General features: G+C 39.4%; 1 protein-coding gene across 6 annotated transcripts; it reads right to left on the bottom strand.

The window, feature by feature from the left end:
* Positions 1-423: 423 nt before the first annotated feature.
* Positions 424-25170, bottom strand: LATS1 (large tumor suppressor kinase 1). 6 transcript variants are annotated; one of them, XM_054819707.1, is made up of 9 exons: positions 24957-25164; positions 23544-23639; positions 19696-20204; positions 15496-15646; positions 12143-13671; positions 7328-7910; positions 6110-6292; positions 5750-5856; positions 424-4757 (listed from the first exon to the last, which is right to left on the bottom strand). In XM_054819707.1, exons 3-9 carry the CDS (start codon positions 20044-20046, stop codon positions 4242-4244), a joined length of 3420 nt encoding a protein of 1139 aa, XP_054675682.1. In that variant the 5' UTR covers positions 20047-20204; positions 23544-23639; positions 24957-25164; the 3' UTR covers positions 424-4241. The 6 variants fall into 6 exon arrangements, with proteins under 6 accessions (XP_054675682.1, XP_054675685.1, XP_054675686.1 ...); XM_054819710.1 differs by having other exon boundaries at positions 15511-15646; XM_054819711.1 differs by lacking the exon at positions 23544-23639 and having other exon boundaries at positions 12143-13668; positions 15511-15646; positions 24957-25170.
* Positions 25171-25794: the final 624 nt, after the last annotated feature.

The raw sequence follows: 25794 nt of genomic DNA, 5'->3' as shown, positions 1-25794 counted from the left end.
CAAATACGCGCACTGCACTAGCAGGTCAGTCAGCAGTGGCAAGGAAGCCTCAGCTCCTCAACTATGGAGCACAGACAGACAAACAGCACATCCGGCACTCCTGCACAAAGGGGATGGACGGTCTGGAAATTCAGCATAAAAGATGCACGTTCTTTTCATACCAGCATCAGGGGACTCGGAGATTACGGCCCAAGCCACCACCATGTAACCCTGTAAAACCCAAACACACCAGTAAGCTTTCCGAGATCACCTGGACTACAGGTATGCAGAGACCTGGTAAAAGTGGATGCCTACATCGTGACAGAGATGAGTACTGAATACTCAAAAGGCCGGTGAGTAACTTACTGTGGTTGTGAGATAATGCAAGATTGTAAAGTTTACTAACTAGGCACATAATAAATGAATAAATTTGCTTAAGCAGAATTGTGTGGTGGTCTATGTATTTAATTGGAGGATTCAAAAGAACTGACAGAAGGATATTTATAATACAAAAAAGACATTATATATACATATACACACATGGAATATATCTATATAGATCTACATAGATCTATATAAATCAGTAAACTTGAATAGTGCCTTTATCAAGAGCATCTTAAGGCATTCAAACATTTTACCATGACATTGACCCAATTTATTATCTTTCTGCTTTGGCTGAATTAAAGCAAACAGATTAAAGGTCTGATCTGAAACACCAAAGACATGTGAAACCAAAGCCTAATAGTATCTTGGGTGACAGCAGCAGCATCTGAGAAACCACCCACTGCACTGCCTATTAGCTGAACAGTATTAAAAGGAATCTAAATAAATCATTCCCACTCACAGCTTTGCAACAGCAGAAGATACGTCAGTCTCAAAGAGACTTTCTAGCCATATATTCTATAGATTCTATTACAAATTGAGGATAGAAAAGATACAGCAAGAGGGCCTGCCCTAGGATAGAATGCCACTGAATATCAAATAGTATTTACAGTACAGTTACGGGATTATAGAACATTTTATAAATACAATTAATATGTGTACCAGGGTACATAAGAGAAATTTATTTTCATGCTTTACAAAGTGAAAGTCACCTGAACTAAAACTTACTGCAGAATTCCACAGCTGCTGGGTAGGAGCCTCTCTTCTCAATGGCCTGTACAAACCAATCCCCATCATAGGTCACCAGTGAAATACCCATGTTTTAAGCAGCAGCTATAAAGAATCTCACCAGACTCTGAATCTATGTACGAAACATGAAGTTTCAAAACATGGGTAAGGCATAGCACATTGGAGAGTTGTGAACATTCACGGATAACTGTCTCAGAGAACTTGGACTGTAACACACTGCACTTTTGCAAGGAAACATGTAATACTGCAGCATATAGGTGGCAAAATTCAAACAACTTCCAACACAAGATAACAGAAAATGCCAGAAACATCTACCAAATTCTAAAGATGTGAGCTCTTCCTGTATTTGTTTAAAATTGCAAAATAATATTTAATATTTCAGTACTTGCACATGTCCTTAAAAGACTCAATAATTTCCTTTAATAAAAGCAATTGGGTTTGCTTGTATAGAACCATGGTGCCCTTACAGACGCCTTTTTTTTTTTTTTTTAAAACCACATTGGCTAAAGACCAGTTACAGCATTAAACAGGAATATAACATAATATGATGCAGGCAGAGGAGAAATATACTCAGATAAAAAGGCAATTTTGACTATCAATTTAATGAAGATTTGACATTATTTTCTCTGCACACTTCACGAATGGTAAGGCAGGCTTGATTAAATTACCTTTAACCAGTAATATATTATACTTTACTCCAAGACAAGTAGACCAGTTTTACTGGGATACTTACTATGAAGGAGGATAATCTTTAAAGGTTTATTTACATGGAAAACAATCTTTTTTACATAATATATAAAATGGAGTAGTTATACACTGCAGCCATTTTATAATACTCAAGCTAAATGAAATGAATCTTAAAAACTATTCTATTTCAACAGCTGTGGAACAGGCAGACAGAACATGAATTGGTTTATTAAGCTGCAAACCCATTTTAATGACAGAAAGTATCTACCTATCTGCTTGAGAAAACAATTTTTCATAACCATCTTCTAACCATGATAAGCATTTCACAGGAGACGGGTGAACTTCCACAAATGTTTTATCCCATGACAAAGTCCATTTAAGAAGTTTCCATACTGCCAACCCTCTTTACTGCAGTTCACTCCTTAGTTATGCCAATATAAATAATTTTTTCAACCGCAGTGGAAACTGGATCACTCAAATTAACATGTTTACAAGAAACCCCCAAACGCTAACCACCAAGCAGTTTTTTCACTGATCCAGTATTTAGCATACTGCTACAGGCAGTTGCACTGGCACAAAGAGAGAGACTGAACTGGAGCACAAAAAGGGAACACATGGCCGCAAGCGCACGAGAAGTTCTTAAACCAGCTTGCTGAGAAAAGTAAACCAGTAACCAGTGTTTGCTGTGAGAACAGCTATGAACACCAGTTTAACGATGTTTAGATAGTCACAATGCCAGTGCAATGGCACAAATAATAATTTAAGAAAGCAGTAACGCTTACAGGCACATTATTAGATTATCCATTGGAATTCAATTCCAAGAAGGAGGAAATGTTTTACAAGACATGAAGTTTACTAAAAATAGTGCATTTTCTTTACCACTGTGTTAGCTTCAGGAGAAGGGGAGGGAGAGAGGGAGAGAGGGAGAGAGGGAGAGAGGGAGAGAGGGAGAGGGAGAGAGGGAGAGAGGGAGAGAGGGAGAGAGGGAGAGAGGGAGAGAGGGAGAGAGGGAGAGAGGGAGAGAGGGAGAGAGGGAGAGAGGGAGAGAGGGAGAGAGGGAGAGAGGGAGAGAGGGAGAGAGGGAGATAAAAAAAATCATAATTCCTTCTGCCTCTCATCTGTAACTCCTGGTCTTGTCTCAGGGAAGCTACTGAGAGGGTTACCCTGCTCTGTGTAACCTCAACGGACTCAGCACCCTCCCACCATGAGACCCAAGGGGATACCTGCTCACCTGCTGCAAGAAATTATGGAAATTATGCGGAAGGAAAGCAGCAGATACAGCCCTAAGCTCCTAATTCTGCTCTGAATTGAGTTGTGAAAGATGGACCACTGAAACTGCACTGATGGCTCAGATGGATTGGTGCATGACACCACCTGTGTAACTAGGAGGAAAGCTGTGTAAAGCCAAACAAAACTAGTCTCCACAACAACAGTCTCAAAAGCCTTAATTTATAATCTTTTCCCATTACTATCTCAAACATATAATAAAGAAGCTGTTCTAAAATTTATTTTTCAAACTAAAAATTCCAACTAAAGCAGAACTGTGCACACTTTACAGTTTGTTTGTAGTCAGACAATTAACCTAGAGTTCAGAAAGTGTTTTTCCTAAAGCTCTTTGCCTAACTATCTGAGAACTGACAACAGGAGACAATAAAGTTGTTTCTGAGTAAGCAGTCCTTCTGCTTGCAGAGTACCGCTCACATGCTACAGCATTACTGATGTCAAATTCAATTACTATTTAATAAAATACTAGTCCTAATGCTTTATCACTTCACTGTCACACTGTAGCCAAGACTGGCACTTTCTTGTTCCAAAGCTGAGAACTATGTCACTACCACAGCAGCTGGAAACATTTCACCAGATAGATGGCTCAGTTTCTCCGACACTGTGAATAATTAGGCTAAATACGGTGAGAAGTGAGAGTACAGCAGCCTTTTTTTTTTTCTCCTCTTCAGAAATGTATTAGAGAGTTTTATTAGTGTAAAGTAGGTTTTATATTTGGTCAATGCAAGGAAAAACTGTCATTAAAAATTCTGAAACAGAGATTTGTTTTCTAAAATTATTCAGTATATGTACAAATAGATACCAGGCATCATCTTAGGGAGAAAAAAAAAATCATCACTATTTCCTCTTTTGAGTACTTAGAGTACAGAGAACCAATAATAAAATTCAAGTGACTTTTTCTTCCACCTAGCATCAAATCTCTTCTAAATTAAACAATTAACAATATTGGAATAAATTAATATTTGAGAGGGATTTCCCTGTATTCTGGGGAAACAAAATGTACAGAGAAGGAAACAGAAGACATAATTTTCTTAGTGTTTTTAAAGAAAAAAAGCATGCATGTATTTACCCTAGCAATCTTCTCTCAATTCTCTTAAGAGATTTTTCAAAAATTGCAACTGCAAAATAAGTTTATTTAGTTTTTAATTTTTATTCCTCTACTAAACATAAACCAGGTCACGATTTTTAACTCCTCTACCTGCCTGTTCATCATCATCGTCGTCATCTGACTGCTGTTCTGAGTTTTGGGAACTACCATACTCATACTCAATGGGCTTTGGATTGTTGTATGGGTAACCATTGTCATCAAAAAACCTTCGGAAGGTGAATTCATAAAAAGCATGTTCAGGATGTTTTCCATTTTTGTACCACCCATTAAGCGTATCATTTCTATTCCCTTCCTTATCATCATCACTCCACAATTTATCTGGATCAACTGGATCGAAGTTTGACGTGTCTGTAGGATGAGCAATTTTGGGAATGTAGAAAGCAGACTGCCGCCGTAGGTCGCTTGAAAAATCAATTGTTTTAAAAAACGGATGGGCTTTTATTTCATCAGCACCATTTTTGCCTAAACGATCTTCTGGCCCTCGGCAGAGTTTAATAATAAGGTCGGAGGCCTCTGGAGTCAATTTAGCTTGAGGTGGAATATGAAGTGCAGTTTGCCAGTTGATAACCTTTAAAGCAAAAAGAGGTGTTATTCTATTTACAATTTCATAAAAAGGAAAAAAACCCAGTAAAAATTAAAACAACAAAAAAACCCCAAACAGCCACAAAGCAGTCATTCAACACATCTAAGTGTTTTTACGCTAGAGAGGGGAAAACATGAAGCTGCTCTTTCAGAAACACAAGGAATATTTTGTCTGGAAATCTGGCAAAATCCAAGTAAAGTTTATTCACATTCCAAATCTAGAGTCTGGCACAGAATACCCCTGCTATATAAACCAACAAAGATATCATAAAATCCAGCACCTGGACCCTAAGATTAGGCACATGGCTTACAATCTTAAAAAGAAGGTGAGGCAAATTAATTTTATTTGATGCACTGGAAAGACTGATAGATTTAAAGTTAAAAAAAATAATAATTTGAGCCAATGAAGATCTTGTAAACTGAACGCAGTTTTGCAAAAACAGCACCTGCAGAAGACTGCCCTGGTGGTTTCTCTGAAACAGTTGGGGCTCAGGAAGGAAAGGTCCAGCGGCTCTGAGCCACCAGTAACCCTGAGCAGCCACGGCCATCTGCTGCTCCTCCACCTTTGCAGCCTGAGCACCTACAGATACATCACCAAAGGAAAACCTCTGCAGGTGAGCAGGCACGGAAGCCAAGTAGTGGGAAAAGAACACCCAGATGCTGGAAGAGAAGAAAAGAAAGTCGAAATAACAACTGAACAGGGGCAAGAAGTGAAAGGGAACAGCTGAGATCTGAAATGTGATTTTTAGTTGGCACGTTTACTGCATCACCAGATAAAAGACATCAACATGATCCTTGAAGACCCTTTATAAATTATGTGCACTGCCACAGTAATGTAAAGTTTAAAATCTTGTTAGTTTGTAACATTCTTGGATAGGCACTACTCTCAAAAATCACCTTTGATTCCATTACAAATTAGAAAGACTATGTAAATTTCAAGCCTTTCTTAGACTGTTAATACCAGACTTTTAAAGTTACCTTCATTTGTGTTTCCAGTGGTGTTTGTGCCAGGAACGGAGGCTGCCCCACTAACATTTCAAAGAGAATTACTCCAACACTCCACCAGTCACACAACTGTGTGTAACCTGAAATGAAGTTAAAACAAAAGTAGCCAAAGCCTTAGAAATACAAGAGGAAAATTATAATAAGAATAAAAAAGGTTCACAAGAGAATTATATTCAATACTTGTTTAAGACTTCCATATTAACATATTTATTCCATATTTATTTTTTGTCAAAATATTGTATACTTGGGAAAAGTGGCAGTGTAAGAAAGGTGAAGCAAGCTACCTGAGTATCAGTTACTTTGCTGTGAGATTACAGTACAAAAATGCATTACCTGTTCGTAACAATACTTCTGGCGCAATGTAATTGGGCGTGCCGACAAGAGAATGGGCCAGACAGCGCTGATGCTGACGTGCAGCCCTACGTTCAAGTGGCTTCAGCCGATCTCCACACCTGCAATTTGCCGGGTCACCCCACTCATTGCTGAAATCCATACTGTCTTGACGTGCGTGATCACCTATAATCAAGTGAGAAAGATGCCAAAATTGAGGAAGATTACTTTAGAACTTAACTAGTACAAAATTTTCTTTATCTATTAACATTTCTTGTTGTAAGGTAAAATCTGTTTCAATTTCAATGCTCAATTTGAGAGCTAAAAAGGTCATCAACATCAGGATTTTGACTTTTTGCTTATGGTATAAAATGCCAACTTTTGAGGACACTTTTTTAAGTTGATACTTTCTCATAATTATCTCAACAATTAAGTTAGAACTCTCCTCAGTTTTGCCTTACCATAACCACATTAGGGGGTACAGGGTGTATATTGTACTTGCTCTTACGTAAACAGAAAAACCCCAATATTTAAACCATCAAAAATACAATCAGATTTTAGATCTTCAACTTCTCTCCAGAGACTGTGTAATGGTCTGGCCTAAGATACATGATATTTTGATAAAACAAGTCAAAAGTACTTTAAAAGCTGGTTTTGAAGGTATGTTATTTTTGAAAATTAAAAATAGGTTATTAGAAAATTTGTATTTTATCATTCTCAGAACTGTGAATTTTTTTGCTCAACCTTTTTTTAGCTGTTGTTTTAAGTAATCAAGTAGGATTTTTAAAAGATTTCCTTCCTTGGAAATCAATAGGTTATACTAAAAGGAAGTACATGAGACACTCAAAACTTGGGGCAAGGTTTTCAAGAACAATTAACTTTAAAACATCAGTCCTATCTTCTAAACAGAGTTAGGGCTGTTGTCTACATAATTATCTTGCTACCGCAGTGATTTTCTCTCTCCAAATTTCAGAAGCCACTAATGGGACAAACTTACAGCAGCATAGCTCGTTGCTTCTCCCTCAAGGAATCAATGCTCACACTTACAAACTCACTCTAACTAAACATTGCTTTCTATAATGAGTGGTGTGCAGACATACTGTTAGATACATTATTATTCAGAAAGGAAACAGCACTGTCATCTTTCTACTCATTATTTAATTCCTTGCAAAGAATGACACGTCAACAAAATAACAAAGAAACCTTTTATATTTCTCTTACCGCTCTGGTAGTATTTTGAGTCGTGAGTCCATCGAAAACCTGTACAGAGGCCAAAGTCAGTCAATTTAATATGACCATCGCGGTCTATCAAGATATTATCAGGTTTGATATCTCTGTGGATGAAGCCCATTTTATGAACACTTTCAACTGCGCAGGTCAGTTCTGCTGTGTAGAACCGTGCCAGATTTTCTGGAAAGACACCCATTCTAATTAGGAGACTCATCATATCACCTCCTGGAATGTAGTCCATTACAAAGTACAAATTGTCCTTATCTTGGAATGAATAGTACAGCCGAACCACCCACTCATTATCAGCTTCTGCAAGGATATCCCGCTCAGCTTTAACATGAGCAACTTGATTTCTGAGCAACACATCTTTTTTCCTCAGAGTTTTTGTTGCATATAAAGCATTAGTATCCACTTTTCTTGCTAGGCAAACTTCTCCAAATGCACCAACTCCCAGAGTTTTAATTTTTACAAACATCGACTTGTCCATTTTAGCTCTTCTTAGCCGAATATAATTAGACTCTTTCTGGCACAACATTTTCCTCATTTGATCTCGGGCTTCTGGTGACAATCCAACCTGTGCAAACAGAATTAAATCTGAAGAGTGAACAGTACTCTCAATTCTTGCTGATCTTATAATTACAAGGCTTAGGCAAAGCAAACCAAATACTTATATACAGCATGGGAAATAATACTTTAAGGGGTTTTGTTTTCCTTTTTTTTTTTAATTTACACATTAGGATTCTATGAAAGCATAAGAGTGATACAAAACAAAATGTGATTACTTTCAACAGCAAAATGCATGAGGTGCCATGCACCAGAAGGTTCTTGAGAAAGGAATATGTTCTCAAGGAGAGAAAGGGTAATTTACAAACTACTGATAAAAACCACTGCAAATAATACTCATCTGAGTAACAGTGTGCATCAACTGCTTCCCTGATTCTCTTTGCAGAGCTAAAGGAAGCCAAGACATGCCTAGGAGCAGTAAGTCACTGAGGGCTAACTAAAGAGCTGCAGTGGGAAAGGCTTCCACTCTTTAGACTAGCTAGAGCACAAGTCACTAAACTTCTTGATCATGACAGTGGAATTTCAGTTGCAGGAGGGAGCATGCAACTCTCTGATGCTTTCCGGCCTATCTACACAAACCAGATCCACATGGCACCGTTTCCTACTGTCCACCCACACCAAGCACGTGCCTCTGCCACAAGCCAAGACCTGATCTTCCCTGTTACCACATAACTCACCTCTTTCTAACAGAACTTCAGTCACACCCTCTCTACCGCTCTCCACTCTGCACACCAACAAGTTGAGCAGAGCAATTTCTTTGAAGTGGCTCGCTCCTCCCTGTGGTATCAGCTCTTGGCTCCCATCTGCGTACAAATCCCTATCTTGAATGAACATCCCTGGTGTTCTGCCCAACACCACTAACATTCTGACACCTGAAACACTCACAGGCCACATGTAACTCCTTACCTACAGCGTGGAAACCCTTATCACAAGAACCACACTGAACATTCTCATTGTATTCCAACCTGGGTTCCTCTTAGTGTACTTTTGCTGGCTTCAATTCCTTCCAAGTGCCATTCAATTCCAGGGCCATCTTTCTTGGCAAATTTCAGGCCCTGGAATCACAATATCCCTTCTTTTTTGTTTTAATGTGAACAGAATCTTTCTTCAATTTTTTATACTCTTTTCTCTGTGACACAACCCCGACAAAGCTTTACATTAATTCCTCTTTTTTTTTTGTCAGCATTTTCAAAATCTTACATGTTCTCTTTTTCATAGCATCTCAATTATTTTATCTGCCTGCCTGGCTTGAAATCACCACCCTACAGCAATGATTTCCAAGTTCAACCTACAGTACATTTCGTGGATATTCTGATCATAAAATTGAGCATGGCCAAATTGAATCCCTGCAAACATCACCACAGTTACTCAAGCACTATTCTAGAATAAGTTTTCAATTTCTTATTGTCGCATCTTATCGATTCTTGATACCAAAATCTTGATACCGCCTCCTTAATGTTTCAAATGTTTAAGATACTGTCTGCATAACAGCAGTCAGGACCATCATCAGGATTAGGTAACCACTAGTCTAGGCCTGTATAAACTGCATGTCAACAGATGACTCCTACTTTACCTAACTTACAACATAACTTGAAACAAAATAAAATAGATGTGACTGAGAAAAAAAGCGAGATAAAAGATTAGATATCATTCAGTAACTTAAAAATGCTTTTGGGATACTATATGTCACCTATTAAAGAAAATACTGTTAGAACACGGAAAATTTCTTACAGGCATCATAACAAAAATGGATCCAAAGGAGATGCAGTTACGAAGATGCATACAAAATGCTTGTCTACCCAAACAAACTTCACAAGGAGTATCAACTCAGTAAGATTTAAATGGGAAAGGCTGTCTCAAATTTGAGACAAATTTTTTTGTCTACATCAGACAGGCAGTAGCTAGGACTGGGTAGCAGTCGTTCAAGACCGGATGTGGGAAACAGGTTCAACTCCCTACTCTGCATCAAGAAATTGTCTTTCTCAACACGTTACTGCAGGAATACCCAGGCACTGTCTTCCAGGACAGAAACATCTCAAGTTTTCTGTGAATGAACATGCTTAAGGCACATGTCAATGCAGGAGGAGGGATTTTTGAAGATTAACAAATGTCAAGAAGACATTTGAAGACCTGATTACCATAAGTAATGAGCTAGCTTCCCTTCTTCCTTCTCATGAAGACACAAAACATACTTCATTATTGTGAGATTCCCCTCCTATACGCTGATGAAAAAGAGAGGTCTGCTGCAACATAATACCCATTTTCCACCCTTCAGCCTGTAATTAAACGTCCCAGTTTTAAATCTAGCATACATTAAGTTGCATTCAATATAAGAAAAGACATTTACTAGGCTCCTTTAAATGCACAAGAAAAATATCAATAAGTTTTATCAGTGCTTTCATATAAGTAATACTTATGCTTGCAATACTATGGAACACAACACAGTAGGAAGGGAAGTGAAGTTTGCAAATCAACATTAATTAAAATCTTACATTTAAGTACTCAAAAATAGTCAAAACAAATTCATGCTTAATTTTTAATGCAGGATTGCATGCAAAGCCCTCTAAAAAGGGATCATGCTATTCTTAATAAATACTGTTGCTCCAAAATCTTACTTGTCTACACAGGGATGGAGGCTAGAGAGTTCAGGAAAGCTTCCCACACCTTAACAGTCTAAATCAGCTGTTAGTGGAAGTGAAAAGGAAAGAGAGAAGACTAAGAATAAAGATCTAGAAAGAGTTCCAGGAAGAAATCTTGCTAACATTTACATATATTGTGATTAAGCAAACACTTGAAAAACACTACAGCTTACAGTAAGAATTTTCAAAGAGTAAGAAAACATGGATTTAAAAACCAGCACTTTAAGAAAGTGGCATAAGCCAAATACATTCGTTCATAGAATAAATTAAAAGGTACATCATACTTATGTCAAATTTTCAACAATTGTTAAGAAATAAGTAATACACCTTGAATTTCCATTTCTGCAAATCTTAATTTCACTACTTCTCACTATTTTCTCTTTGTATACATCAGCTCCAGTTTTCACTGGTTTTATTTAGTTTAGTAGAACACTGAAATCCCAGAAATACACCACTGACTTCATGTAGGCACGAAGAAGTTGATTGTACATGTTTTTAATCATAGAATGGTTTGGGTTGGAAGGGACCTCAAAGATCACCTAGTTCCAACCCCCCTGCCATGGGCAGGGACACCCTCCACTAGACCACGTTGCCCAAAGCCCCATCCAACCTGGCCTTGAACACTGCCAGGGAGGGGGCAGCCACAACCTCTCTGGGCAACCTGTTCCAGTGCCTCACTGCTCCAACAGTAAAGAATTTCTTCCTTGTATCTAATCTAAATCTCCCTTCCTTCAGCTTAAACCCATTACCCCTTGTCCTGTCACTACACTCCCTGATAAACAGTCCCTCTCCAGCTTTCCTGTAGGCCCCCTTAGGCACTGGAAGGCTGCTATAAGGTCTCCCCAAAGCCTTCTCTTCTCCAGGCTGAACAAGCCCAACTGTCTCAGCCTGTCCTCATAGGAGAGGTGCTCCAGCCCTTTGATCAACTTCATGGCCCTTTGTTGATGTCTGTTTTTTGTTATTCCATTCAATTACCCCTTGTTTAAACAGATACTCTTAAGCCTGCATTATAAAATACTTTGGCAAAAGGTACCATGTCTCTTTCACTCTAAAAATTGAACTTTTAAATATTAGGGGGTTTTTCTGTGAACTTAAACTCTATCACTGCTGGAAACAAACTGCAGAACATAAATTTATCACTGTTTGGGTGACTAAACAAACACACTAAGCAGCCTGCCACTTGTCCCTGCAGTGTTTATTATTAAAAAAATAAAAATATATGCAATATTTTAATGATTTTTAATAACTCAAAAATCAGGGTTAAATAGAACCCATAACAAAGAGCTATGAGCCATGTAGTTAAATCCCAATTCATGCAACAATGATTTTGCTTCTGCTGCCTAATCATAGATCAGCCAGATGAACTACATTCAGACAGGCAAAAATCTTATTAATTTCTAAGATGACAGTGAAGTACGTAAACAAAGCAATGAAGAATTTGCCATGTCTTAAACACAAAAACTAAAAATAGACTTCAATACCATGATATACCACAACGTTCTATTTGTCTGTACTATTTAAACATTCTGCAATTAATACATCTTTCTTAAAATTAATATGGGAACAGTTCTAGCCATAGATTTAGAAAGAAGAAAGAGTTTACCCTCATCATTTCATTCTCTAGTTGCTTTTTCCGATGCAAACGCTGCTGATGTGACTTAAGTATATTCTCCACATGCTGCTCCATGAAGAACTTAAAGGCCTGAGGGGAATAGCTTTGAATGCGAGACTCTCTTCTTTCTTCATCTTTCTTGTTTTTTCTAACAGGAACAGGTGATGTTGTAATTTGTTTCTTTTCTTTGTCTGTTGAATCAACACATTCATAATTCTTTTCACTTTCATCTTCCTTGGATAAAACAGGTGGTTCCTCCTTATTGAGCTTGGGTCCTGTCTCATACAGATTGACAGAGGGATTCTGGTGTAACAAGTGTTTTGGGTAAGGTGGTGGGGGACCCTGGTAATTTGGAGCCTCTGCAACAGAAGACATAACTGCCATGTTTGTAGATGGACTCTCAGAGAAGGGAATGGTCTGAACGGTTTGCACTGGTTGTGGCATCCAGGAAGGGTGAGTGGGTGCTAAGGCAGTCTGTAGCTCTGGTTTTAACACACGCATACTTTTCACTGGCTGCTGAATGGGAGCTGGCGTTATAGCTGTTACTGTTGTAGCCGAAGGCTGAGAGCTGCTAGAGTGACTCTGCCTACTTCCATGATGGTTGTTGAAAGAATTTGACCGTACGGGAACGTTGGGTTGCCATGTAGGCACGTCATGCCCGTTGCCAGGTGATGCCTGTGGTTGCACAGGGGAAGGCTGTGACCAGGACGCAGGTATTCCAGCTACATTTGTATTATAAAGTTCCATGTTGTGACTATTTCTATTTGGCACCATCATTGCCTGAGGAAGATTCCCATTGGTGTAAGCTGATGGAGGAGCAGATCCTCCTGCCTGCATCTGTAGTGCTGTGGGACTTTGCCTGTTAGTTGGATTCATGGGGTACGGGGGTGGCTGGCGACTCACTGAGTTCCCAGACACCACATTCTGGTGAACTATGAATTCTGTCTGACAATTGCCATTTTGCATTCCAGCTCTTCCTGAGGGAAAGCTAAATTTGCTGTTGGCAGAACTCTGCATGATTATCGGTTGCCTGCCAATGGGGACAGCGCTCATGCCTCTCTGACCCGGCGTGGAAGAACTTATGGATGGAGGATTCATAGGTGGAGGTGGATAACCATCCTGCCATGCTCCCGGTGGCACCGGAGAAATACGGGAGATGACATATTCCATGTTTCCAGAGTAACGCTTTGTCTGAGAGTTTGGTTCCCAGGAAGGAGGTGGAGGAGTAGTTCCCCTTGGAGGGGGTGTCTGTCCTCGAGGAGGTGGAGGAGGAGGAGTGACACTCCTTATCTGTGGTAGAGGCGGGGGATTCACTCTCTGTCCATTGCCGGGATGAGCCTGAGCAAATGCTGCAATGCCAGATCCAGATAACGGCCTTCCTACATCAGGCTGCGAGCTGGGACTTTCTGAGCGATAAACTACAGCATCTCCCAGGGAAGGGCCATGCCGCTGAGGAACCAAAGACTCCTTAGAACCCTTCCAGCTCTGCTTGCGGTTAACTGACTGCTGTACAGTCCCTGCTTTTACAAGAAGGAAACACAGCATTTATATTATTAGGAGTTATTTCTATTTACTGCTTTGAACATTTTGTTCTTCTGCATTAATTATTACAGAATTAGGACAGGAATTCTCTGACATAGCACAATTCACTGTACTTCACATGAAAAATTTATCTAGTAATATATAACATGTTTTGGTAATATGCTCAGTACACAGTATAAGAGCAAAAAAGTGCAATGAAACTATATTAACAGAGTTTTTAGAAATCACTTTTCTGAGGATGCATTTTGCTTCAATTGCAGATGCAATTTTTAACTAAAAAAACTGCAATGTGGAAAATTATTAGGCACACTATGTATTTTAATTATACATAAAGCAACTCTCAGAAGAGACGTTCAGTACAAACACAAAAAAGTGATAGCACAGAAAAGTGTTTATTCACGTTGCTCTTCCTTCCAATTTAACACTTGTAAAACACTTAGTGTTCTTCAAATAAAATTTAACTGAATGCTGTAAAATCAAACAGCCTGCTTACACCCTTGTATGCATACAGTTCATCCAAACTTCTTATATTCCTTGATGTGAAATCTGATTAATTTAATTATGTCTTTATGAGTAGAAGTGTTGTATAGAGGCAAATATTAAAACTGTATGAAAATAAAACTTAGGGCCAAACTCTATATTTACTTCAGAGATGATATTCTGCATCATATAAACAAAATAATATGCAAGGAACTGATAGTGCATGCAGTCTTATTGTGCTTTTTACAATGTTATTACTGAGATACTTGTAAACACGTACAGTACTGTAACTGCTGAAAGTCACTATCTTCAGTAAAACAATGTGTTAATTACTGTATCTTTGCAAGTAACAATGACAATCATGGTTAAATGGTGGCATTCAGATAGCAGCTTTACACAAGCACCAACTAAGCCTGCTTCACAGACTAAATGAAAATAATGCTGAACTTTACTACTCTTGACTACTAATTTTTTCTCATACCTATACAGTCAATTTCAAATGTAACTTTACAGTGCTAGCAGCTCAGCACTCAACTTTAGTCAAATAAAAGTTCTGTATTTCTGCTGCACTTGAAAGTTACCATTTGTTTAGGTGCATGCTACTAAAAGAAAAGCATCAAGATGTATTAAAAATGTGCTTGCATGTGTTAAGAGAGCAGTAATAGCAAGTGGCAAAATTCTGACTCTGTTGCTACTAAAGCATCATCTAACATCTATAAAAACATTAAGTCTGCTTAAAAACCATAGGAAGAAAATCTGGAACCAAGCAGAAAATTAAGCAGAGAAAGGGATCTTGAAACAGGGCATCCTAAAATACAAATATTGTAGCCATATAATATATAAATATATATATATATATATATAGACACACACATATATGCACACAAAAGTATGCATACATATTGCTGCTGCACGGGAAAGTGCGTGAAGAGACAAAAAATTAAAATAAGAATTCAGTGCTCACCGCTGACTTCTAAATGGCACCTGGCACTGAGAACAAAATACGGGCATCACATCACACCAATGAGGGACAAAAATTACTAAAATGAGATCTGAATGCCATTCCTTATATAAAACACTTAGATACAATACTAAACCCACGCAGTTTAAAAAGAAACATTTAAGAAATTCATGTCAAATGCACCTATCTTTCAGAAAAATTACATTATATACTTTACACGCTATTTTGAAAAGCAAGAAACCTGTATCTCAACACCTCCTCTGTTCCACTGTGAGCACATGAAGGAGGAATTTACTATTTTATATTTTTCACTGATAAGAATACACTGAGTGAGCTACTGAGTTACCATGGATACACCTACCTGGTGGTTTCATACCTGCGTTTACTGGTCTCGCTGCTGCTGCAACCATCTGTTCCCGACGAGGATCCTGGTAGCTCATTTTACTTATAAATTCGATGGCAGCTTCTATACTACGGTTGTTGGTTTGTCTAAGAGCTTGTATAACCATATCCTAAAGAGAAAATCATATAAAAAATAATTTACAAGAAAATGGCTAAAATACCATAAATCATGGTTATTTAGCCAAATATCCTCCAGTATTTTTACCAAAGTATATAACTGATTTCTCTCAATCGATTTAAAACTAATTTTAAAATGTTTTCTCCACAACAGATCCTCCAAAACACCAATACAGTCTGGATCTCTGGGGAAAAAAAAACAACACAGAAGCACCATAGTTTGATGTAAATTGTGTGTCATCTTATTGATAAAAACTGTTTGGTTAGATAAGCATTTATTACTGATAAGCACTACCCAGGTAACAGCTAGTTACATGATGACCATCCAACCTAAGTTATTCTATGAAAGATACCCTAATGTGAAATTCAGAACTCCGGTTTTTGCTCATTTTCCTTCAGCTCAGCATGACTTTTTGTCAAATAATACCCATTGGCTTCTTCCTAAGAATTCTTCCTGACGAAGACAACGTCATTGGCAGAAATTCTATTATTTTTGTGGTAGGTTTAGCCTCTGTGTTCTTAGAGATCCAAAACCAAGTTTTGATCTGATGGCCAATCCCATCTCTGTCAATGGGAAGTGTATTATGGACCAGTGGTTTTTCCACTGACTTGAATGAGATCAAGGTCAAGCAACAGAGGCAGAATTCCAGAGATAAGGTTAAAAGTCAGGCACTGCTCTCCCACTTACATTGAACAGGATTTGTGCAGCTGACTCAACAAGTTTGAAACAAATCCACAGCCTAACTCCCTATAATTACGCACACTGTCTTCAGTGATTTGTTATGGCCATACTTTGTCATACTGAAGCAACCGTTTCAGTTCATGTTACGTTTGAACAGGTTACCTACATACGACAGCATTCACCTTCTACTAAGGTTAATGGGACATCAAAGAGGGCTCAGAGGGGAAGTAGTCAGTATCAATTTCAAATTCAAACCCACTTTTATACCTTTACCATGCCTGTGTACATTTTTAACACTACAAGTATACAAAATTACATACAGCCTTCAGAAATAATCATTAAATGCAGTGAATAAAGCAGAACCTTTTAAAATAAAAAATACATATGATAAAGTTTTGTTGCAATCTTTACAAACGAGCTGACATTGTTGGAAAAAGCAGATACAACTTTTGGTCTCATAGCTCCTTCACGAGACAGTTATGTCTGCAACACATCTACTATTATAGCCAACACTGATCTGTTGCAAAATACATTTTCAGCACCAGTATGCTGTTTGATCACTGTGCAAACAGAAAGTTGTCCAGAGTATTTAATTTCCAATTTGAATACACTTTTATAGGACCCATCATTCATTTCTACGTATCGACTTTAATTTTCTTCTTAATCAGTTTCAAAACCAAATTTACTGTCTTTTTAGTCAAGTAATTCTACAATATAGAAACCTAAATCTACAAGTTCACATCACCAAGCCATAGAGACACACAGAATCTCAAAGTACAGAGCCGGCAATATTTTCAGAAATGAAATTTAGTTCCCTCTCTGCTAACCAGAGGACTTGAGTAAGAGTCAAAGGATCTCTCTCCTCTCTAGCTGAAGAACAAAAAACTTGGTCACCTATGTGACATGAAGCATTCAATGTCTTGAAGATTATCACCTTACACAGAACACATGAGGACTGAACTTGAATCTTAATAAACAAAAGAGATTTCCTGTAAGCTATTTAGGATTTTTTTTAAAAAAACCCAAACACAATGAACTGCATTCTCCCGTAATTACTATACATATGTATTACTGTTTATTTATATACATATATACACACACACACCCCTCTGATACTGATAGTTATCTACCTATCTGTTCAGCTTTAACCTTTAATATTACCTACTACTTGAGGGGTGGGGGGAATAACTGGAATGTTTGTGACATTCAATATATTTTTTAAAAAAGTAAAAAATAAATTCATTATGTTTCCAAACTTCCAAGTGGTAACTGAGTTACCAAGCAGCACGATATGGCAAAGAGACAAATGTATAGTTACTTTAAATCCATTTTCAACACCTTAATGAAATCTCATTAAAAGCTGAGATGAGGAAACACTGCTTATATAGATAGGTCCAAATCAGAGTAAATTAAAAACAAAAAAATGGGCTTGGTACCTAGTAGTTATAGTTAAGTCTATAGTATAGATATATTAGGTGGGTTAGTCCCTACAGAAAGCCAGTAACGCATCTGAGATCATGAAATTAAGAAGTTCTGCACATAATCTGCTAAATTATAAACATGCCTAATGGCAGTCAGGAACAGTCCAGACCAGCCACTTACAGCTGGCCAACACACGCCAGCTACAATCCACTCATAAAACAATCCCAGCCCAAAATACATTCTCGTTTCATTCCTACTTGCTGTCTCAAATACCCCCCAACACAAAAAAATGCTCTCCTACTTCAGCTGTATCTGTTCCCAGTGGTGTTCACGGGCCAATGCCATATGGACTATTGTGGCAACACAACTGTGGGTTAACACATGGCAGAAATGGCTTACAATGGCACTGTGCCTGAAAAAAGATCCATATAATCACAAGCGCCCTGGGAATTCTCAGTTGTATCCAAGAACAAAAGGTAGGAGCAGAAGGCTTCAAGATACAAAGGATCCAACAAAAATACCAACTTAAGATACCCTCCTAGTTTACTATCCATCCACACAGCATTCTTCAGTTTGCAAAAATGACTGCAGATTCAATCTGTAAAAATGGATCTGAGAACTGATCTACTTTAAAAAAACCAACAAACCCAAACTACAAAAAAGCCCCCAAAACCAACAACAACAAAAAAAACCCCACCGCAAAACCCGACCTCAGCAACAAACCACAGAACAGGAGCAAATTATCACAAAATCTTTTATGATTATAAAATCCTCCCATTCTTACAGAAAACACAGCCTGGACTGTGTATCTGAGCAGCGAAAGGAACATGAAAAACCACTATCAGCACCTGACACTGGGTCATTGTTGAGGACAAGCCAGCTGACAGTTTTGGAGAAGCAGATCTCTCTGTAAATACCAAAGGATCACAGCCAGCAGAACTCGTGAGCTAGTCACCACTGCAAGCAGTGCACTCCTGTAAAGGCAATCCCTGTTGTGGTGCTGTGCCTTTTTCCTTTGGAAAGATGAGTGGTTTGCTAGCTTCTTTCTTTTTAAAAAAACCTTGCTTTTGTACTCAGGTTTACAAAGGTGGCAAGAAAACAGGTATAATTTACTTTGATGTGCAAGTCCCAGTAACAACACAGCAGCTCTAAGTGTATTCATTTTTTATTCCTGGAAATCACATTTCAGACTCCTTTCACTTATTAAAATGAACAAATGAAAGAAGTTTAGCCAATAATTTAAAAAATTAATTGAACAATTATTTAGTTCCCTGTTCTTATAATGAAAATAGCAGCAGAATAGTTACTTATGTCCAACATTTTCAAGAGACTTGACATTTTTGTCTTAAGACTATACCTCAGAGACAACACCCTGCAACTGGTTTTCTCAGGTACCTTGTTATTTTATCTGTATCTGACAAAGTGCATAAAGTAAGGATAGCCAAATTTCTTTCTCCAGAAAGTTCGAGTTTCTATTAGCCAAAGATGTAAAAAGTTCATTAAAATTAATTTCTGAAATATGTTACTGCCTTTCAATTTAGAATGGCCATGTTTTATCAACATATTTTAATTGAGCACAATGCAAAATTCTGTTGAGTATCAGAGGCAAAAATCCGTGTTGTAGAGAGCCCAGTTCTCTCTGCCTAAAATTATATAAATAATTAAAATAATCTACCCCTACCACATAAGAACAAACTGCACAAGATACTTACAAAAGAAAACAAAACCAAAAGCCAAGCCTCTCTAAATCCTTCTATTTCTCTTCTTCATCTCCCACTATTACCAGTTTCATGTCCTAATTAGAAACCTACCAGATTTTGAAGAAGCTATTTTGCTTATCATACACTGTTCAAACATTTCATGAGCAACAACCCCTTCAACATGCACTAATTGTTTATAGTTAGCAGAACACCAAATCTTGAAAACAGAACATTTCACCTCATCAAAGCCAGCAGCTTGTAAGTCTTGCAGCATTTGTCGATTAACTTCTGATGTTCCTTTGACAGCTGAGGTCGTTTCATTTGCAAAAGGCAGAAGTGAGTTTCTAATCTCCTGCAAAACTTTATGATACGTTACAAATTTGGGGGGATTTCGGCCTTGCCTGTGATCTTCAGACAACATTTTGCCCATGCTGTGATCAGCTTTAGCAGCATCTGAGGGTTTAGGTAAATTCCTGAGGCTCTCTCGTATTTCCTGTAGCATCTGCTGGCTGCTGCCAGTATAGTTACTGGCAGGAAAAGTCTTAGGCCTCATTTGTCTATAACCTTCTGGCTTCTCACTTCTCTTCATGAAAACATGTATATATGCAACCTCCACCAAGGACTCGCACACACCAAAATTCAAGGAAGACTGGCTGGTAGTTTCAGAACTTGTGAAAGCAGCAGCTCTTCACTGTGAAACCATGGTTCCTGTAGCCCTGGAGTTTGTCACAATCCAAACCAGCTATCCTGTTAACAAAACAAAAAAAATCTCTATTATACATACAGCAGTGAAAAAGTTCACAATGTAGCATTGGTGGTGGCACAGTGTTTCCGTGCAGCACTGCCTTCACAGTTATTAAAGGCACACTAAGCAACTCCTTCAGGCAGTCTTTACTCAACGTAAATTATAAACTGTGTTGGGCTTCTAACAGTCTGTTAACAAAAAAATGTTTCAGGTGCCTCAAGTTGGAACAGTCCTGAATCACAAAGGATGTGGACAAAGCTTTGCAGAGCAGAGATGAAGTGCTCTGTGTGCTACCCCATCACTGTTTCTTCGCCTTCCCTCTCTGCTGGGTGCTGTCTCCATTTGTCACCCACATTCTCTCCATCAACACTCGTACAGCTGGAGGTGCCAACTCCACTACCCAGTTAGCTAGGATACGGACCAAATCCCCTAGCTGTTCAACAATTATGACATCAAGCTCCACAAACAGATGGAAGTGAGAAGTACAAAGTACACCAGTGAGAGTATATAATTACCATGATTTTATCCATTCTTTAGCAGTCACGTATGTAAAAAGTAAACACTTGCCTAGCTCATCACACACAACACACATTTCTTGTACCATCTGCCATTTAATCCTGTTTAAGGGTTTGGTTTTCTAAGGCTGTCACAGTCTCTTAGCTTGAGTCTCCTTCAACCAGTCTTTGTCAATATTTAAGTAATTTTAAAATTTATTTTACATAAGGGGAGATGAGAGCAGGGGGAAAAAGGAAACAAAGAAAATTGAATCAAACTACTGTAAAATTGTTTAATAACTCAAGCATCAAATTCACCGAGAGCATAGCTGTGATATTTGGTAAGGGAAACAGAACTTTCTGCCAAAAATAAATAAATAGCGTTTGCATTTTGAAGAAGCTGATTCATGAGGGAAAGAACCCTGTGTCTGCAGTGAACTAAAATCTCTGCATTCGTGCTGTGCACTCGTTAGTACTGTAACTGGCAAGGTAAAGGATAGAGCAACTAAGGTGAAACACTGAAGAAGTTACAGAGCATTTGCCTCTCTAGAGTATCATGAAATACAACTTTTGCAGTCTCTGCTGCTCCACAGAGGAAGATCAGTTACTAGGATAGCACAAGATACAAAATTTACATATTTTAGCACTCTATTCTTCACAGGCAACTAGAAGAATGGTAAAGCTTGACTCACACTGTTCCTTTACTAAAATCCAATGTCTAACAGTAGCAGTACTGACATGTTCTAATTTTTGTGTTTCATTTCTCAAACTGTTAAAAATTTGCATTCCTAGCTTTCTGAAGGATTATTTTTGAAGATTCAGATGTCTGGAAGCATCTTTTGCCTCTTAAAGTAGTAGTGTATAGATAAGTGTTCCTCATTTTTGACATGAATTAAACAGGTGTCTAAGTTTTACACAGTCTACACAGAAGTAACTCCTTCTTCATCCAGGGTTCAATTCTACAATATTTGCACTGTCATAAACCAATTAATAATTCAGTGATTGAGGAAGAACACAACAAGAAATTAACAGGAAAAAGAACCCTCTAATACACATGCAAGTTACATGAATTAAATACACATGCTAACCATATATGAATAAAACCTGAAAGCTTGAAGTAAATCATAAACAAGGATTGTGAAAAGAAACCCAAGGGATACCCACTTAATCACATTCTCTTTGGAGAACCACTTAATTTCTCTAATGGAACTATGTAAATTTTAGGTGCCATAACTGCATACACAAGCTTTCTTTGCCCTATGACAGGTTTGAAACATTAAATAAATGTAATTTGGTAGCTACAATAAAGCTTTCTCCTGCAGTCTGGTAGCATACTTCAGTGCTCACTGAATAAGATCATCAGACATGTAAGTGAATTTTAATACTAAACAGTGAAGTTTTGCTCAAAGCATTAAGAAATCTAGATTCAGCAGAAAGTACATGATGAAAGCAATTAAAGTGTAATTTCATTTTGGCCATTTCAAAATAATTTTCAAAACATGCTGTATTTCAGACCACATTGAAAATACTTTGTTAAAAACACTTTTCCCAAAGAAAAGGAAGTAACTGTATTTAGATGATTTTACTAGAATTTAGTTTTGCTATGGATGTTCCTTTTCCTTCCAAGAGACCTGCTTCAAAAAAAACACAGGTGTTTGATACCAAAGTGTGAGGATATATCCTAATAGCACATGAAAAAACCACCACCTCCAGAAAAGTGAAACCTCTAGCATAAACTCATCCCAAAACATAGGACAACAAGGCTAAATATCTTAGAGGGTTAGTAATCTAGATGACTTGTTCAAATTCAGACAAAATTAGGAGTAATGACTAGTTCTCCATTGGCAGGATAACCTACGTAGAACAGTTGGTATTGAAGTCGTGTCACACAGATACCAATGGCAGAAGGAAAACATGTCCATACACGAGTTATGCCTTTTAATAAGTTCCAAAGGCTTGGAATTCAGCAGAAAACAGTTGGTTTGCACCTATGTATTTTACAATAATTTCATCTCGTATTTCAATATTCACTTTATGGTTATATCACAAATAGCTGAGATAAACAAATTTAACACCCCTAAGAGAAATCAAGGTTAAATTAACAGGACACTTAAATCATAAATCAAGAGACTTAGAGTCTACCACCTAGAGGGAAGAAAAAAAAAAATCAGCTTGTGCTCCGATTTCTTCAGGTGCAAAACTGAGATAATTTTATTTCTTTCTAAAGTGCTTTGAGAACTTTAAGACAAGGGACACTCAAAGTGTTTGATAGCTATTATTTTGCTGGCAACTGCAGCATAACAGGATATGGACTAAGTAGTCTTGGAAAATAAAGCTGCACTTTCACATAATTTTTTAGCAGAAGCAGAACTTCACCAGTGTAAACCAGCCAGGCCACTTATCTCCCACCACTTACTAGTGACAGCATAATTGTTTGTAAGGCCACACAAAGTGAATCAAGCTGAGGAACTTACCCAGATAAATAGTAACTTTTTTTTTAGTGGGTTGTTTCTTTTGGCAGCAGTGATGGGTAAAAGTAGTTTGATGTGCATGTGAAACTACAGTCTTAATTGCTCAGAAACCAAATTAAATTGGTCCTCTAGTTTAATGAAGTACAAGAAAGCAAGTATTACTGCAGCTTACCTTGCTTTACATATGAACCTCAAAATTTAGAAGTCATCTCCTCTTACAGACACTTGCACACATTTTCAAGCAAGAAAGTTTTGACTGCTCAGTAAGAAACCTATCTCAATTTTGTACTTCTAAGTAGCAAACGCTAACTGTATCCAACGGAACTGATATCTACTCCCCCTTGTAGTTTTGTGTCATTAAATGAAAATGATAGACCTGTTTGTTAATGTAGATGTTTCTGCTGCTGAAGTCCTCCACTTCCCTAAAGGAGTTAAACCAATACTTTTTCATTTCTTTTCAAAACAGGTCAAACTGTAAGAAAAAAAAAAAAAACAAGCCACCTTGTTTTTTCACAGTATACTCATGAAATACTGGACTTAAAAATAGGCATTTGAATCAAAACACAGAATGGTTGCATGTAACCGTCAATGACTTCCAAGTTTTTCCAAGGAAAAAATACACAGCTTTGTAACAGATCTGTAACGTTTCTGATCTCCAAAAGTTCTGAGCATACTTTTAAGTACTCATATTTCCAATTAAGTATTGAACGCCACATATTAATCTATTTTGGTTCCCTCTCATGTACCTATTTAATAACGCACTTTATGCATAATAACAATACTTTATTACTAGAAAAAAAAATAATCAAGAATTTGTGAAACATAAAATTAAGTTTGTAGGCGCTTTGTTCAATACAAGGAAGCTGTTCTTCAGATAACTGGTCATTGAGCTGTAAAGCAATTCACCAAAGGATGCATTTCCAATGCTCAAAGTTTCCATAGGATGAGGAGAAAACAGGATCCTGAAATTAGTAAATAAACACAACTACACACAGTCAGTGAAGACTGAGCTGGAAATGACCAGAGGCTAGCTGAACACTGGGAACATTGTGCATTTGCTCTGTTTCCATTCTTACACTCTGTTATCTCCTTTAACAACATACAGCCTTTCTTCGGTACAAATGTGTTCTTAGTAATTCTCGGTAGCAGTAGTAGTAATCTCCAGCGCACGCAAAAGCGATCTTTATGGCCAGCAGCAGGGCTGTCACTGAGGACCAAAGTGTAAGCTGCGTTGGCACAGGCAGGTACGAAAGTAATTCCTTCAGCACGGCAGGACCCAGCCTTTCGAGGACCACCCAGACCAGGAGGGTCTCGGCGCCGGGAGGAGCGCTGGGCATACGGCAACCACGAGGATCCCGGCTCCGTCCCACAGCACGGGGACACCTGCGCTTCTGTCGCCCAGTCAGCCCCAGGCCGCGACTCGAACTCCGTCTTGCGCAGCGCCGGTTCGCCCGCACCGCCGGTTCTCCCCGCGCAAGCCGGCGGGACGAGCGCGGCCAACACCGCCGGCGGCAGCACGAGGGCCGAACCGGCCGCGCCCGGGGAGCGGGTGGCGCGGGCTCCGCCGCCCTTCCCGAGGAGCCGTTCCCCGGCGAGCGAGAAGCCGCCTTCAGAGGCACCCGCTCCCGGATGGACTAAAAGAGCCCACGACACCTCGGATCGGCCGTGCCGAGAGCGCTCGTTATGGCCCCCGCGCTGCCGCCGCGCCTCAGCCGCCCGCCCCCAACCCGCGGCCGCTCCCCAGACCCGCCGCCGCCCCCCCTCCGCCACCGCGGCACAGCGGATCTACCTGCGGCGAGAAGGCGGCGGCGGCAGCAGCGCCCCGGGCCCGGGCGTGGGCGCACGGAGCTCGGCCCCGCCCGCGCGGCCCTCCGCGATGCCGGCAGCGGCTCGTCGGTCCCTCCGCCAGCGCCTGCTGCCGCCGCCACAGGCCTCTCAGTTCGGCGCCGCCATTTTGTCGGTGTCTCCGCTACGGAGGGCTTCCCGGATATGGGCCACTCCCGGCCTGCCTTGCGCGCCCGGCGCTCCCCCCGCAGCCCCGACCCGGATGGAGCGCGGCGGCTGCCGCCCGCCCCTGCCCCGGGGGCGGGGGGGGAAGCTCAGGCGGCCTCCCCGTGCCTCGTGTACAGCAGCGTGCTGCTAGCCTGAGCAAGCTTGCTCGGGGGGGACACCCCAAAAAAAAAAAAAAAAATCGCCCTCTCCGCTGCCAGGCTTCAGGCACTGCTTTTTTTTCTTCCGTGGCAGTACCGAGCTCGATGGATAAATGATTTTCTAATGAGAAAAAAAGTTTTGCTAAACCGTGATCCCATTAACGCCTGAACAAAGGATATGTTACAGACAGACCAACCTGTGTAAGTCGCCAGGAAGGAAACCCCATCAATTATCACTCAGAGATGCATCTCACCCGTTTCGTTTCAGGCAGAGCATTGCCTTTCAGACACATTCAGAAACAAAAATTAAGAGGCTGTAACGAGCCCCTTGGCAAGTCCACCCATTGTGGCATGGAGGGAGGACAGCCCCGGCCCCAGTGCACCAACACTTCCTCCAGCCACACACCCCAGACATTCAGATCAGGTAAGGGATGCTTATCACAACACATCAGGAATGCTGCTCTCGATGACGTGGAA

The sequence above is a fragment of the Grus americana genome, chromosome 3, assembly GCF_028858705.1.
Source record: "Grus americana isolate bGruAme1 chromosome 3, bGruAme1.mat, whole genome shotgun sequence".
Lineage (NCBI taxonomy): Eukaryota > Metazoa > Chordata > Aves > Gruiformes > Gruidae > Grus > Grus americana.
The sequence above is the reverse complement of the archived record's forward strand: the minus strand, read 5'-3'. Positions and strand labels throughout refer to the sequence as shown.

Excerpts from the sequence above, each read along its gene's own strand:
- LATS1 (XM_054819707.1), bottom strand. The coding sequence starts at position 20,046 with ATGAAGAGAAGTGAGAAGCCAGAAGGTTATAGACAAATGAGGCCTAAG. Across the intron at positions 5,857-6,109 it reads AGAAGTATTGTTACGAACAG|GTTACACACAGTTGTGTGAC; the intron begins GTAATGCATTTT and ends ACTTCATTTCAG. Across the intron at positions 4,758-5,749 it reads CACTGGAAACACAAATGAAG|GTTATCAACTGGCAAACTGC; the intron begins GTAACTTTAAAA and ends TTTGCTTTAAAG.